We start from the raw sequence: 16781 nt of genomic DNA, 5'->3' as shown, positions 1-16781 counted from the left end.
ACGAAGCTCGCCGCACCACCCGGCACAGCGGCCAGGTAGTTATCTCCGCCGGTTTACCGAACAGTCCGATTCGGAAATGCCATTCGAGGTCTCTAATTTGCTTGTCAGTGCTTGTCCTAAAGCGGGCTGCTTTCGTCAACCTCTTAATCCGTCTGACTCCGATTACCAGGTTACTTCCCACTCACCTTCTGGCGAGTCATCGGCTACTCAGCTCCCACCGCTCAAAACGGTGCTTGGGTAAGCTATACTTATTGTGATGTTTGCAGTACATTGCCTTAGAACATATGCTGTATTTGATTTTGTTATTCTTCTCAGGGCCAAACCTAGGACAAGCAAGAAGGCCCGCCTGGACAAAGCGGCCGAAGAAGATGTCATTCTTGAACCAGGCAAGACACCCAATCTTGAAGCAGCTATTCCTGAGGATATACCCAACGATCCACCGCAGAAGGATGATGATCTTATTGCTGATGAGAGACCTACTGACGCCTTAGGTCCTGTCAATCAGCCCACAGGTTCCATCCGGATTGAAAGTTCCACCGGTCCAGCAAAACCTACTAACAAGCCAACAGCCCTAGTGCAAACCGGCGGTACCCAGGATGATGAGGTTGTCATTACTGGCACTGGCCATACTGAGCCAAGCAATCCTGTCGCTTTATCCAAACATTCTGCCAAGGAAGAATTTGCTGCCTTTGGCAAAGGCAAGTGGAACGCTGATCTGACGACTTATGCTGCTCTGAACGCCCAAGATATCCATTCCGGCTATCTGAACCGGTTGTATACCAGTCGCGACTATGAAGCCGGTCTGGTTAATATGATGAAAGAGAAATATGAGGTAACTTCCATATGCTCCTTCGTGCTTGTATGCTTCCATTCTTGCTGACTCTCCTAGCCCCCAAGGGCCGGTTTGTTATATTCTTTCAAACCGGGACTTACCAATATAAATCTTGATGCTTTGAAGTTTGCTGATGTAGCCCCCAAGGGCCGGTTCAACTTAACGTAGTTAAACCGGTACTTTAAGTAATTGAAATTGCCGCATCAGAATATATACGAGCAAATAGCCATTAGCCCCCAAGTACCAAGTTGAATACTTGTATTGATCTTGGGACTTTGTAAGCAATTGAAAGATGAAGACCGAATATGCATTAGCCCCCAAGTGCTAAGTGCATAACTTGTTATGTGATTGGTACTTGAATCCTTATATCGATTTGTTGAAGCATATATCTGTATGCATGCAGGCGGAGCTGAAGACGAAAGAAAATCAAGTCACCCATCTCCAAGAAAACCTGAAAACCCAACAGGCTGAAACCTCCAAAGCAAAAGAGGAATTGGCCAGCGCTTTAAGCGCCATGGAACAGCTTAAGGAGAGCTTCAAGAAGAAGTGGGCGGATTGGGCCACTGAAAAGTCCGCTTTGATCAAACAAGCAGAGGATGCCGAGGCTGCACTAAAACCAGTGGCGGATGAACTGACCAGCATAAAGCGGCACGTGCATGCCATGACTACTGCTATCTTTGGTAAGCCAGTTTGCCTTCTGACAGAGTCACCGGTTTATTAACCCTTTATGGTATTTCAGGGACACGCATTGATCACTTAGGGTCAGATGTGCGGAAGAAACTAAAAGCCGCCTATACATTGGTTGAACAATTGTATACTGGTGCCCAGCCGATCATCTGTACCGCATCCCATAACAAACCAGCGCCCACTTTGATTCAAGATACTCTGATGAAACTGTCGGTGCTTCCTGCCCGGGTTGAAGAGCTGAAGAAATCTGCTGCTCGAACCGGTGCAATCAATGCCTTAATCCAGGCAAAAGCCTGGGTGCCGGATTTTGATCCTATTGAAGCGGCTCAGGGCTATCCCAGCTTGAAGGAAGATGGGTCAGAATTTGGCGAAGCGGATCTACGAGCAATAAAACGGGAGGTACGTCTGCTAGCTTGTCAACTGGCTGAGGAAACAGACTTGTCTCATTATCAAGCCCAATATGACAGTCAGAACAAGCGAATAGCTGCACCAATCCATGAATCGGAAAATCTGACCCCTCCAATCTGTAAGCATACTTACGCTCCCGATATTGACTCGTCATTGCTGATCCATGATGAAGCTGTTTTTCAAGCATTAATGGGAATTAACTGGACAACTGTGGATTTTCAGCCACTGGGTAGAGAAACAGAAGCTGAAGCGGCGCAGGATGACCCACAACCATCAGGCCAGGCTGGTGGCCAAGCTTGAACCGGAAGCCGGTTTTAAAACTGCCTCTCCTTTGTGAAAAACAATTATATTATTATGGGCACCATGGTGCCTTGTAATAGGCTAGCTGATACCTTTGATGTTGATATGCCTTCGTGCATAACTTGTTCTTCCTGTGGTAATGAACTTTCCAAAATACTTTCTGAAATAAGAAATTCGTCAAGTGCCACCGCGGTTGTACCGTCAGGCGGAATATGATGTCTGTATATATGAAATCAAAACATCCAAAACAAAATTTTAAGTATATGATCAAATTTTTGAGATACATAATACCTGCCATCGCTGAGTGTGAAGTTGGCTTGGCCAACCTTGAAGCAGAGTTTTGCAAACCCACACTATTGGAGGAGATAACAGCTCCTGTATATATATATATATATATATATATATATATATATATATATATATATATATATATATATATATATATATGACGCTGGTTTACCATGTAAACCGTGCCAGGTTATAATAAACACCGTGTTACTCCATAAGAGGATGTTAACAATAAGGATCAAACCGGACAAATAGTCTCCGGATTGACGTGAATTATGCTCCGTCAATTGATTGATTAAAAAACTTTGTTGGTTTGAAAAACACAATGAAAAGCAAAAAAACCCTTCAAAAAAAGTGTGAAGCAAAAGCAACGACAAAACCGTTTGCCAAAAAAGGTTTATTTAAGCTGATCAAATGGCGTTACCATGGCCAAACACGACCAAGCTCCCGTTAGGTGTAACTATGGTTCTAGTCAGCCAGGTCCCCAAATGAAACCGTGGCATTTATGCTGACCAAATGGCATGCTCATGGTTCAGGTTTGACCAAGCCCCCAAGTGATTCTGTGGCCTTAGGCCGATCAAGAGGCATGACTGGTTCAGACATGACCAAGTCCCCAAGTGATCTGGTGGCTCTCGCCTGTCAAGAGGCATGGTATTGGTTCGGACACGACCAATCCTCCAAGTGATATAACACGATGCTTTTAGCAAAGCGAACTCAAGGGGTAAACCGGAGGCCGCTTTAGAGCAACTCCGTGTAACCTCACATGATGTAAAAGAACAGATACCCCGCTTTAGCTAAGGTTCCGTTTATTATATTTAATCATAATATATACATTGTCGTAATATGTACATAAGTATAGCCAATGGCTCAGGTATAGTAAGGCCGAAGATGAGCTATATTCCACGGTGGGCGCCAACTGTTGTGGTTTTGTCACGGCAGATGTCCTAGAGAAAGGACTTAGTCATGGAGCCATCGCGATGGGTTAGCTTGAAGGGGTTAAAGCGGACACAAGGACGCAAGAGAGTTTATACTAGTTCGGCCCCTTCGATGAAGGTAAAAGCCTACGTCTAGTTGTGATGGAATTAATGGGGTTTCGTTGACTAGGGAGCAAATAAGCTTCGCCTATGTCTCGAGTTGTTGTCTATCGTCCTTGAACCACTGCCGGGTCGTCCCCTTATATACATGGGTGACGCCCGTCAGTTTTCAGAGTCCCAACACCGGCTCATAGATGTGTCCAGTTTGGTCTCTACTTATTCCTAACTTACAATACAAGTTACATATTGACGCCGGTTTACGGCTACAGGCTGTCAACCGATTATGGGTCTTGAGCCCTCATCTACCTTCATGGGCTTTAACATACTTAACTACTGATGAAGTTAACCCGGCCCAGATAGGACGGTTTATGCTCAGTACTAATATCCCCAACAGTTCCTCTAGTATTCGGGAGTTGCATAATCTCATAGTCAGAGGAACATGTATAAGTCATGAAGAAAGCAGTAGCAACAAACTAAACGATCATCATGCTAAGCTAACGGAATGGGTCAAGTCAATCAGATCATTCTCTAATGATGTGATCCCGTTAGTCAAATGACAACTCATGTCTATGGCTAGGAAACTTAACCATATTTGATTCAACGAGCTAATCAAGTAGAGGCATACTAGTGACACTCTGTTTGTCCATGTACTCACACATGTACAAAGTCTGCGGTTAATACTATTCTAGCATGAATAATAAACATTTATCATGATATAAGGAAATATAAATAACAACTTTATTATTGCCTCTAGGGCATATTTCCTTCAATAGCAACAAACTAAACGATCATTGTGCGAAGCTAACGGATGGGTCAAGTCAATCACATCATTCTCTAGTGATGTGATCCCGTTAATCAAATGACAACTCATGTCCATGTCTATGGCTAGGAAACTTAACCATCTTTGATTCAACGAGCTAGTCAAGTAGAGGCATACTAGTGACACTATGTTTGTCTATGTATCCACACATGTACTAAGTTTCCGGTCAATACAATTCTAGCATGAATAATAAACATTTATCTTGAAATAAGGAAATAAATAATAACTTTATTATTGCCTCTAGGGTATATTTCCTCCAGTCTCCCACTTGCACTAGAGTCAATAATCTAGTTCACATCACCATGTGATTTAACACCAATAGTTCACATCACCATGTGATTAACACCCATAGTTCACATCGCCATGTGACCAACACTCAAAGGGTTTACTAGGGTCAGTAATCTTAGTTCACATCACCATGTGATTAACACCCAAAGTGTACTATGGTGTGATCATGTTTTTCTTGTGAGAGAAGTTTAGTCAACGGGTCTGCCATATTCAGTTTCGTATGTATTTTGCAAATTTCTATGTCAACAATGCTCTGCACGGAGCTACTCTAGCTAATTGCTCCCACTTTCAATATGTATCCAGATTGAGACTTAGAGTCATCTGGATCAGTGTCAAAACATGCATCGACATAACCCTTTACGACGAACCTTTTGTCACCTTCATAATCGAGAAACATATCCTTATTCCACTAAGGATGATTTTGATTGCTGTCCAATGATCTACTCCTAGATCACTATTGTACTCCCTTGCCAAACTCAGTGTAGGGTATACAATAGATCTGATACACAACATGTCATACTTTATAGAACGTATGGCTGAGGCATAGGAAATGACTTTCATTCTCTTTCTATCTTCAACCGTGGTCGGGCTTTGAGTCTTACTCAATTTCACACCTTGTAACACAGGCAAGAACTCTTTCTTTGACTGTTCCATTTTGAACTACTTCAAAATCTTGTCAAGGTATGTACTCATTGAAAGAAAACTTATCAAGCTTTCCAGAAAATTCTACATTATTTCCAATCAACAATATGTCATTTACATATACTTATCAGAAATGCTGTAGTGCTCCCACTCACTTTCTTGTAAATACAGGCTTCACCGCAAGTCTGTATAAAACTATAGGCTTTGATCAACTCATCAAAGCGTATATTCCAACTCCGAGATGCTTGCACCAATCCATAGATGGATCGCTGGAGCTTGCACATTTTGTTAGCACCTTTAGGATCGACAAAACCTTCTGGTTGCATCATATACAACTCTTCTTTAAGAAATCCATTAAGGAATGTAGTTTTGACATCCATTTGCTAGATTTTATAAAATGTGGGAATTTGCTAACATGATCCGAACAGACTTAAGCATCGCTACGAGTGAGAAAATCTCATCGTAGTCAACACCTTGAACTTTGTTAAAAATCTTTTTCGACAAGTCTAGCTTTGTAGATAGTAACACTACTATCAACGTCCGTCTTCCTCTTGAAGATCCATTTATTTTCTATGACTTGCCGATCATCGGGCAAGTCAACCAAAAGTCTGCACTTTGTTCTCATACATGGATCCCATCTCAGATTTCATGGCCTCAAGCCATTTCGTGGAATCTGGGCTCATCATCGCTTCCTCATAGTTCGTAGGTTCGTCATGGTCAAGTAACATGACCTCCAGAAGAAGATTACCGTACCACTCTTGTGCGGATCTCACTCTGGTTGACCTACGAGGTTCGGTAGTAACTTGATCTGAAGTTACATGATCATCATCATTAGCTTCCTCACTAATTTGTGTAGGAGTCACAAGAACAGATTTCTGTGATGAAATACTTCCAATAAGGGAGTGGGTACAGTTACCTCATCAAGTTATACTTTCCTCCAACTCACTTCTTTCGAGAGAAACTCGTTCTCTAGAAAGGATCCATTCTTAGCAACGAATGTCTTGCCTTCGGATCTATGATAGAAGGTGTACCCAACTACCTCCTTTGGGTATCCTATGAAGACACATTTCTCTGATTTGGGTTTGAGCTTCTCAGGATGAAACTTTTTCACATAAGCATCGCAGCCCCAAACTTTAAGAAATGACAACTTTGGTTTCTTGCCAAACCACAGTTCATATGGTGTCGTCTCAACGGCTCTAGATGGAGCCCTATTTAACGTGAATACATCTGTCTCTAATGCATAACCCCAAAATGATAGTGGTAAATCGGTAAGAGACATCATACATTGCACCATATCTAATAAAGTACGGTTGCAATGTTCGGACACACCATTACGCTGTGGTGTTCCAGGTGGCGTGAGTTGCGAAACTATTCCGCATTGTTTCAAATGAAGACTAAAATTGTAACCCAAATATTCTCCTCCACGATCAGATCGTAGAAACTATATTTTCTTGTTACGATGATTTTCCACTTCACTCTGAAATTATTTGAACTTTTCAAATGTTTCAGATTTATGTTTCATCAAGAAGATATACCCATATCTTCTCAAATCATCTGTGAAGGTCAGAAAATAACGATACCTGCCGTGAGCCTCAACACTCATCAGACTGCATACATCAGTATGTATTATTTCCAACAAGTCTGTTGCTCGCTCCATTGTTCCGGAGAACGTAGTCTTAGTCATCTTGCCCATGAGGCATGGTTCGCAAGCATCAACTGATTCATAATAAAGTGATTCCAACAGCCCATCAGCATGGATTTTCTTCATGCGCTTCGCACCAATATGACCTAAATAGTAGTGCCACAAATAAGTTGCACTATCATTATTAACTTTGCATCTTTTGCCTTCAATATTATGAATATGTGTATCACTACGATCAAGATTCAATAAACCATTCACCTTGGGTGTATGACCATTGAAGGTTTTATTCATGTAAACAGAACAACAATTATTATCTGACTTTAAATGAATAACCATATTGCAATAAACATGATCAAATCATATTCATGCTTAACGCAAACACAAAATTACATTTATTTATGTTCAACACTAATCCTGAAATATAGGGAGTATGCGATGATAATCATATCAATCTTGGAACCACTTCCAACACACATCGTCACTTCGCCCTTAACTAGTCTCTGTTCATTCTAGAACTCCCGTTTCGAGTTACTAATCTTAGCAACTGAACTAGTATCAAATACTAAGGGGTTTCTATAAACACTAGTAAAGTACACATCAATAACATGTATATCAAATATATCTTTGTGCACTTTGCCATCCTTCTTATCCGCCAAATACTTGGGGCAGTTCTGCTTCCAGTGACCAGTCCCTTTGCAGTAGAAGCACTTACTCTCAGGCTTAGGTCTAGACTTGGGCTTCTTCACTTGAGCAGCAACTTGCTTTCCATTCTTGTTGAAGTTCCCCTTCTTCCCTTTGCCCTTTTCTTGAAACTAGTGGTCTTGTCAACCATCAACACTTGATGCTTTTCTTGGTCTCTACCTTCGTCGATTTCAACATCACGAAGAGCTTGGGATTATTTCCGTTATCCCTTGCATATCATATTTCATCACTAAGTTCTTGTAACTTGGTGATGGTGACTAGAGAACTCTGCCAATCACTATCTTATCTGGAAGATTGACTCCCACTTGATTCAAGTGATTGTAGTACTCATACATTCTGAGCACATGCTCACTAGCTGAGCTATTCTCCTCCATCTTGTAGGTAATGTGCTTGCCAAAGGTCTCAGACCTTTCGACATGGGCATGAGTCTGAAATACTAATTTCAACTCTTGGAACATCTCATATGCTCCATGGCATTCAAGACGTCTTTGAAGCCCCGATTCTAAGCCGTAAAGCATGGTGCACTAAACTATCAAGTAGTCATCATATCAAGCTTGCCAAACGTTCATAACATCTGCATCTGCTCCTCCAATCGGTCTGTGACCTAGCGGTGCATCAAGGACATAGTTCTTCTGTGCAGCAATGAAGACAATCCTCAGATCACAGATCCAATCCGCATCATTGCTACTAACATCTTTCAACTTAGTTTTCTCTGGGAACATATCAAAAATAAAACAGGGAAGCTAAACGCGAGCTATTGATCTACAATATAGATATGCTAATACTACGAGGACTAAGTTCAATTAATCATATTACTTAAGAATTTCCACTTAGATAGACATCCCTCTTATCATCTAAGTGATCACGTGATCCATATCAATTAAACCATGTCCGTTCATCACATGAGATGGAGTAGTTTTCAGTGGTGAACATCACTATGTTGATCATATCTACTATATGATTCACGCTCGACCTTTCGGTCTCAGTGTTTTGAGGCCATATCTGCATATGCTAGGCTCGTCAAGTTTAACCCGAGTATTCTGCGTGTGCAAAACTGGCTTGCACCCGTTGTGTGTGAACGTAGAGCTTATCACACCCGATCATCACGTGGAGTCTCGGCACGACGAACTTTCGCAACGGTGCATACTCAGGGAGAACACTTATACCTTGAAATTTAGTGAGAGATCATCTTATAATGATACCGTCGAACTAAGCAAAATAAGATGCATAAAGGATAAACATCACATGCAATCAATATAAGTGATATGATATGGCCATCATCATCTTGTGCCTTTGATCTCCATCTCCAAAGCACCGTCATGATCACCATCGTCACCGGCGCGACACCTTGATATCCATCGTAGCATCGTTGTTGTCTCGCCAACTATTGCTTCTACGACTATCGCTACCGCTTAGTGATAAAGTAAAGCAATTACATGGCGATTGCATTTCATACAATAAAGCGACAACCATATGGCTCCTGCTAGTTGCGGAGAACTGTGTTACAAAACATGATCATCTCATACAATAAAATTTAGCATCATGTCTTGACCATATCACATCACAACATTCCCTGCAGAAACAAGTTAGAAGTCCTCTACTTTGTTGTTGCAAGTTTTACGTGGCTGCTACGGGCTGAGCAAGAACTATTCTTACCTACGCATCAAAAACCACAACGCGGTATAGTGATTGCTTTTTGATCTTCATAAAGAACCCTGTTCATTGAATCCGATTCAACTAAAATTGGAGAAACTGACACTCAGCAGCCACCTGTGTGTGAAGCACGTCAGTAGAACCACTCTCGCGTAAGCGTACGCGTAATGTCGGTCTGGGCCGCTTCATCACACAATACCGCCGAATCAAGAATCAACTAGTGACGGCAAGCAATATGTATATAACCACGCCCACAACTCCTTTGTGTTCTACTCGTGCATATAACATCTACGCATAAACCTAGATCAAATGCCACTGTTGGGGAACGTAGTAATTTCAAAAAAATTCCTACGCATACGAAAGATCATGGTGATGCATAGCAACGAGAGGGAGAGTGTTTTCTACGTACCCTCGTAGACCGTAAGCGGAAGTGTTATGACAACGCGGTTGATGTAGTCGTACGTGTTCACGATCGACCGATCCTAGCACCGAAGGTACGGCACCTCCGCGATCTACACACGTTCGACTCGGTGACGTCCCACGAACTCACGATCCATTAGAGTGTCGAGGGAGAGCTTCGTCAGCACGACGGCCTGATGACGGTGATGATGATGCTACCGCAACAGGGCTTCGCCTAAGCACCGCTACGATATGACCGAGGTGGATTATAGTGGAGGGGGCACCACACACAACTGGAAACAATCAACTTGTGTGTTCTAGGGTGCCCCCCTGCCCCCTTATATAAAGGAGCAAGGGAATGCCGGCCGGCCTAGGGGTGCGCCAAGGAGAGGGGGAGTCCTCCTCCTAGTAGGAGTAGGACTCCCCTTTTCCTAGTCCAACTAGGAAGGGGGAAGGGGAAAGGAAGGAGAGGAGAGAGGGAAGAAAGAGGGCCCCCCCTCATTCTCCAATTCGGACTCCCAAGGGGGGGTGGCCCTAGGCCCCTTCTCTCTCTCACAAGGCCCATGTAGGCCCATTAGTTCCCCCGGGGGTTCCGATAACCCCCCGGCACTCTGATAAATATCCGGTGACCCCCGGAACTCATCCGGTGTCCGAATAAAGTCATCCAATATATCAATCTTTATGTCTCGACCATTTCGAGACTCCTCGTTATATCTGTGATCACATTCGGGACTCTGAACTATCTTTGGTACATCAAAACACATAAACTCACAATACCGATCGTTACCGAACGTTAAGCGTGCGGACCCTACAGGTTCAAGAACTATGTAGACATGACCGAGACACGTCTCTGGTCAATAACCAATAGCGGAACCTGGATGCTCATATTGGTTCCTACATATTCTACGACGATCTTTATCGGTCAAACCGCATAACAATATATTTTGTTCCCTCTGTCATCGGTATGTTATTTGCCCGAGATTTGATCGTCGGTGTCTCAATACCTAGTTCAATCTCATTACCGGCAAGTCACTTTACTCATTCCGTAATGCTACATACCGTAACTAACTCATTAGCTACAGTGCTTGCAAGGCTTATAGTGATGTACATTACCGAGAGGGCCCAGAGATACCTCTCCGACAATCGGAGTGACAAATCCTAATCTCGATCTATGCCAACTCAACAAACACCATCGGAGACACCTGTAGAGCACCTTTATAATCAGCCAGTTACGTTGTGACATTTGGTAGCACACAAAGTGTTCCTCCGGTATTCGGAAGTTGCATGATCTCATATTCATAGGAACATGTATAAGTTATGGAGAAAGGAATAGCAACAAACTAAAAGATCATCGTACTAAGCTAACAGATGGGTCAAGTCAATCACATCATTCTCTAATGATGTGATCCTGTTAATCAAATGACAACTCATGTCTATGGCTAGGAAACTTAACCATCTTTGATTCAAACTCGAGCTATTCAAGTAGAGGCATACTAGTGACACTCTGTTCGTCTATGTATCCACACATGTACTAAGTTTTCGGTCAATACAATTCTAGCGTGAATAATAAACATTTATCATGAAATAAGGAAATAAATAATAACTTTATTATTGCCTCTTGGGCATATTTCCTTCAATATGGACAAGTTCCTACCATTTAAAGTTTTTTTGTCAATTTCATATTTAAAAATGTGATTTTGGCTAAGTTGTCAAAAGCAGTTTCACATATACAAAAAAGTTTCCAAGGTTTCGCTCTCCACTCAACACATACTTAAAGCATCTCTACCCCATCCCCCCAAAATCATTTTTGCTCAAAACTTTTGTGATTTGGGGAGTTAAGCACTAATCGGCCCTTCCCCGAAACTTTAGTCCCCCAAAATTATATCTTTTAACCGCCACCCCCTTCCCAACTCCTCTAGCCAATATTTGCTCCAAGCATCGCAAGTCTCAGCCAATTTGGGCAGCCGGCTCATCCCTCTCGGTCCGCGTCGTGCCACGACTGCCCGGTCACCTATGGAGTGCTCCCGGCCTAGGAATTCACAGGTGTTCCCCCTCCTTCGTAGCCCCACCGCTCTCTCCCCTACCCTATCTTTTTCGTCTACATCATCATCATCCGATTACACCATTGTTGACCCTGATGTGGCCAGGAACGATGCCACAAGAGTTCATAGATGTGGTAGGAGCCTGAGGTCACACCATCTGATGGTGCCATATTTGGACATCTTCACTGCCTTCATGGTCGAGCTCCCCACCGCTCCCTTCGGCTCGGCCATAGAAACCTTCATGCATACACATCGCCACCTATGCATCCCATGTTCGGAAAATTATCACGCCCCAACAACGTCTCTTTCAGATCCGCCTGCAAACCGTAGACCACTCACAACGACACTCCCACCCCACAATCTAGCTAGCCCATCCATGCATGTTTGGGGATGAAAATTCCTTGTTATTGAAAAAACCTTCTACACCCCCAGGAATCCAAATTGAGACTTCTTCGCTTGTGCTGGCTGTGGAAGCACGGTAACATAAATCCCACTTTGTTTGCAATTTCACATACGTACCCAGTTGATCATATTATTTTCTATACACACAAACAACAATGACTTCGTTGCAACAAATGGATATCAGTCAATCTCGTAAAGATTTATGTAAATCAGATGCTTGACTACTATCATCAACCACTGGTAAACTAGTTAGATGATGCTATGACAGACACATGCAAGAAGCAATTATTCCCAATCCATGAGATGCAAGGCCAAATCAACGAGAGGCATGCCCAGATAAAAAAACTAAGAAGCTTCACCTTGCACTCCTAGCTGTTGTTATGATTTGGTTCATACTCCATGTATCAGGAACATGTTCTTCTTGTGGGATCCATTGCAGGGATGATGTTCTTAGTTTACGCAAATAGCTAGAAGAACAATAAGAAGTGATGGTTTAGCCTTACACTATATGTAATTTGTAATACGTGGCTTGATCAGTAACAACAATTCTTATTGTGCAACATTTAATTTGATATGCATCCTGGATCAAGTTTTGAATTAATGTTTTGAAAATATATGTTCAAAAGAAGTTCGTATGGAAACATTTCAAAAAGAAAGAGCAAAAGAAAGAAAAGATTGGGGGTGGGGGGGGTGGGGGTTAAATTTTTTAGGATGGGCTAGATGGAAAAAAGTTTAATATCCCAAGCATGGGGAATTGAATGATCGGGAATAGGATGGGGATGTGCTGGAGATGATCTTACCCATGCAAATTTAGGCTTAGTTCTGAGTTGTTGAAGATGTGTTGTGACATGCCTATTTTATAATCATAAATTAGCATAAAAGAAGGTAAAGACAGGTCGAACAAGCACTAAAATAGGAACAAACATATTATCCAAGTTATCACAAAATTCCCACATTAAAATAGGCTTGGAATATCTTGGCGAATGCTCTTTTCTTCGACGTTGCGTGCCAAATGGCAAAATCAGCCATTATTCTTTCATATTAAAAATATACATCCATGTATGCAATTGGCCTCCCACTTTCTTATAGCCAAATCAATTATATGTAGAAATTGAGTTTTATAATAAAAACATGGATCAACAACCTCCGAGCTAATTGTAACTGAAAAGCTGTTCTTCTATTTAAATTTGTTGGCCTTGTGGACACAAATGTGACCGCTCACTAGAATGTCCACCCAATCAACACAACCTCACCCCATGCAAAGCTAAACTAATGAAGAGATCACCAAATCCATTTCTCATCAACCAACCATGCACACACACATGTACATACTACCAGTATGTTCTCCTAATTGATTAGTTAGTCCCAGGAAACTACTTAATTAGCTGCTCGCGCATCACCTGCTGGCAGGCAAGGCAACCTGGGCCATTGACAGTCAGACATTATCCATCCATCCATCCATCCAGCTGGAAGACTGGAAGGTTGGCCCCACAGCCCGTAGAGGTACCTAAAAGGTGGTCCCCACTAGGCAGCCCTGATAGGCCTATGATGAGGCGGCCGGTGAGGTGCACCAAATTCAAATTGATTCATGTGACACGAGGGGAATTCAAGGAAGGCAGAGGCAAGGCAGGTAGTTCCTTCTAGGTTGCTCCCTGTTGGGAGGCCAAAGTCCACACGTGTCAGGTTACGTAGATCAAACTCCCCTCTGCCTCCTGCAAACGTGCACCTCATACACACGGCCATGGCTCTTTTTGACCGTGAATCTGTCGTTTCAAATATTTTTCCTGATTATAGGTGTTGACTATGCTGCACTGTGCATCTGCGATGATCGCCATCTATCGTTTCATATCGATTTCGTACGTGCAAAAACCGAGATGTTTTGCTTTCCCCTTGAAAGAATTAACATGCAATGTGTACGTACATTTCCACTGTGTTGGAGATCGTCCTAGTTTCCTTTTAGCTGAACTGATTAATGATGTAACTATCATTTGGTTTTAATAAAGTGTGCCACAACTAAAAAACAACATGTAATGTATTAGCTTAGAAACAATTTGGATTGAATTTGTTAGTTTGCTAAATTACACTAGAGTGAAGGAACTGATCAAATACACACGAACAACAAAGATCTCTGACCAGAAAAGATGGTTACACCAAAGCACACACGCCTGCTTTAGGTGTGGGGTGTATAGATAGGTGATACTGCTATATCGCGCTGGTTAGTTGCACTATTGGCCTTGTGAAACAAAAGGTAATGAGATTCTTTCTAAAGAAACGACGTATTGCGGCAAAAAAGAAAAGGTAATGAGATTGTAGAAATCCTTGCCTTGGCATATGCGAGGATTCTTTCTACACATTTCAAAAGGCGGGTTTCATAGTCATACCTTATTTTGATTATTGGCATATCGTGAGGCTCCAAGTTGCCTAAGAGCTCTCTATGCAACCATTCATTTCCATAAAAAAATGAAATTCAAAACTTCTTCGCGAACCTTCCCGTCATCCTCGGGATCAGGATATTTTTTTGAGAATTTCTGACAAGGCTACACCTTTGACCGTTAGTTCTTTTTTGCTCAAAGCGGCGGGTTTGAGCGGCCTCCAATCATTGTACCTGGTTGACACTCGCTGAGAGAGGGTGGCATTTCGAACGTTTTTGCTGGCAATTTTAGTTGTGATGGAGGTGGTAATTTTTTCAAAAACAGCATGCCATTTTCTAGGAGGATGGCAATTTTCAGCATTCATCCTAGAATCACGATGTTCTGAAGGAACTGCCTAAAATTGTCATCAAAACATTGGCAAATACCACGCCTTCCAACGAACGTTCGCCAGATAAGAGGGTTTATAAAAAACTAAACAATCGTACGTGCTTAAGCAAACTGATGATTCGGTCCATAGCCAAAAAAGTCAGAGAGGGACAGACAGGGTGAGAGATTTTGAGAGAGAAACAGAGAGGTCGCTAGAGAGAGAAACAGACAGTGAGAAACAGAGAGGTCGCTAGAGAGAGAGGAGGCTGCGTCTCCCGCACACAAAGACTTCCTTAGCGTTCGATGCGGCCATGCACGCATGATCGTCCACCTCCCCCTCCTTCCCTCTAAACTCTATAAAAAACCCTCCTATCCACCCCAACGAAACCTGAAAACCCGAACTCATACGTTCCGGCAGTGCTAGCTACACCTCTCTCCAGCAAGCTAAGCTTCGTAGAAGGAGTAGCAACTAGATCGTTAGTTGAGCGATGGGGCGGTCGCCGAGCTGCGACGGGGAGACCGGCGTGAAGAAGGGGCCGTGGACGATCGAGGAGGACAAGCTGCTGGTCGAGTACATCAAGGAGAAAGGCCACGGCAGCTGGCGCCGCCTACCCAAGCTCGCTGGCCTCAATCGCTGCGGCAAGAGTTGCCGCCTCCGCTGGACCAACTACCTCCGCCCCGACATAAAGCGCGGCCGCTTCACCGACGACGAGGAGAAGCTCATCATCCACCTCCACTCCCTCCTCGGCAACAAGTAAGTAACCGTCCATGCATGCTTTCTGGCTACATATCTTCTTCTCAGGCGCCGGTGGCTGATGAGTTGGTTAACCAGGTGGTCGTCGATTGCTACGAAGCTGCCGGGGAGGACGGACAACGAGATCAAGAACTACTGGAACACGCACCTGCGCAAGAAGCTGCTCGGCATGGGCATCGACCCCGTCACACACCGCCCGCGCACCGACCTCAGCCTGCTCGCCGGGCTCCCGGGCCTCCTCGCGGTAGCCGGTAACTTCGTCGACTCCGGCGCGGCCACAGCCGCCTGGAACATGAACGCGCTGAAGCTCCAGGTCGACGCTGCCAAGTTCCAGCTGCTGCAGGGCCTCGTGCGCGCGCTCACCACCGCGGCGGCTCCCGCGCCTGCGCCCGGCATGGACAACCTCAGGGCGCTCCTCGCCGTCAGCACCGGCGGAATCGACCAGAACATGCTGCTCCAGCAGTGCCAGTGGAACGACATGAACAACCTGCCGGCGCTGACAAGCTCTGCGCCGACGAGCGGCATGCACAACATCAGCGGCATGTTCGACGGCTTCAGCGCCAGCGACGGGCTGAGCTCAACGGAGCTTGGGTGCCACGGCGGGGTGAGCGGGAGAAACGGAACCGTCGACCCAATGGTGGCCGACGACCAGGAGTGCAAGAACAATGGCGGCGGCGGCGTGTCGTGCGAGGAGACGCCGGCGTCGAGCCCTTTCGACGGGCTACAGAGCCTGAACCTGATAGATGACCTCAACACGGACGGTGGTTGGAAGGATTTGCTAGAGTGAGTACCTGCTCCCATTCCATGAACTTTCTATCAAAGAGAAAACAAAAAATAAACACACATGCATGCCTCCATGTCTCATTTCCATCCACCAAAAAAATTTGCTCGTATATTCTTACTTAATCTCTATGGTTTTTCCTTAAACCTGATTTATATTTCTACTACCTAGGTCATTTTTATCTGGAAATTAGTTCACACAATGCTTAGCTGAAATGATTAATTCTCTTATTTATTTTTATGCAGGCAAATGTCATGGCTGAACTCAAGTGAGCTGTGATGGGTAGATAGAAGAGATAAGAACAAGAATGCTAAAAATAATCTGGAAAGATGGAGACTACTAATTTTTGAATTGGATGCACATTTGGGT

The 16781-nt window shown here is 43.7% G+C and overlaps 1 protein-coding gene across 1 annotated transcript; it reads left to right on the top strand.

Moving 5' to 3' along the window:
- The first annotated feature begins 15284 nt into the window (after positions 1 to 15284).
- LOC119331726 (transcription factor MYB53-like) lies at positions 15285 to 16774 on the top strand. The gene is made up of 3 exons (XM_037604893.1): positions 15285 to 15631; positions 15710 to 16414; positions 16658 to 16774. Exons 1-3 carry the CDS (start codon positions 15366 to 15368, stop codon positions 16689 to 16691), a joined length of 1005 nt encoding a protein of 334 aa, XP_037460790.1. The 5' UTR covers positions 15285 to 15365; the 3' UTR covers positions 16692 to 16774.
- The last annotated feature ends 7 nt before the right edge of the window (positions 16775 to 16781 follow it).

This window comes from Triticum dicoccoides, chromosome 7A (assembly GCF_002162155.2).
Source record: "Triticum dicoccoides isolate Atlit2015 ecotype Zavitan chromosome 7A, WEW_v2.0, whole genome shotgun sequence".
In the NCBI taxonomy this organism is placed as follows: domain Eukaryota; kingdom Viridiplantae; phylum Streptophyta; class Magnoliopsida; order Poales; family Poaceae; genus Triticum; species Triticum dicoccoides.
The sequence above is the reverse complement of the archived record's forward strand: the minus strand, read 5'-3'. Positions and strand labels throughout refer to the sequence as shown.

Excerpts from the sequence above, each read along its gene's own strand:
- LOC119331726 (XM_037604893.1), top strand. The coding sequence starts at position 15,366 with ATGGGGCGGTCGCCGAGCTGCGACGGGGAGACCGGCGTGAAGAAGGGG. Across the intron at positions 15,632-15,709 it reads CACTCCCTCCTCGGCAACAA|GTGGTCGTCGATTGCTACGA; the intron begins GTAAGTAACCGT and ends TTGGTTAACCAG. Across the intron at positions 16,415-16,657 it reads GGTTGGAAGGATTTGCTAGA|GCAAATGTCATGGCTGAACT; the intron begins GTGAGTACCTGC and ends ATTTTTATGCAG.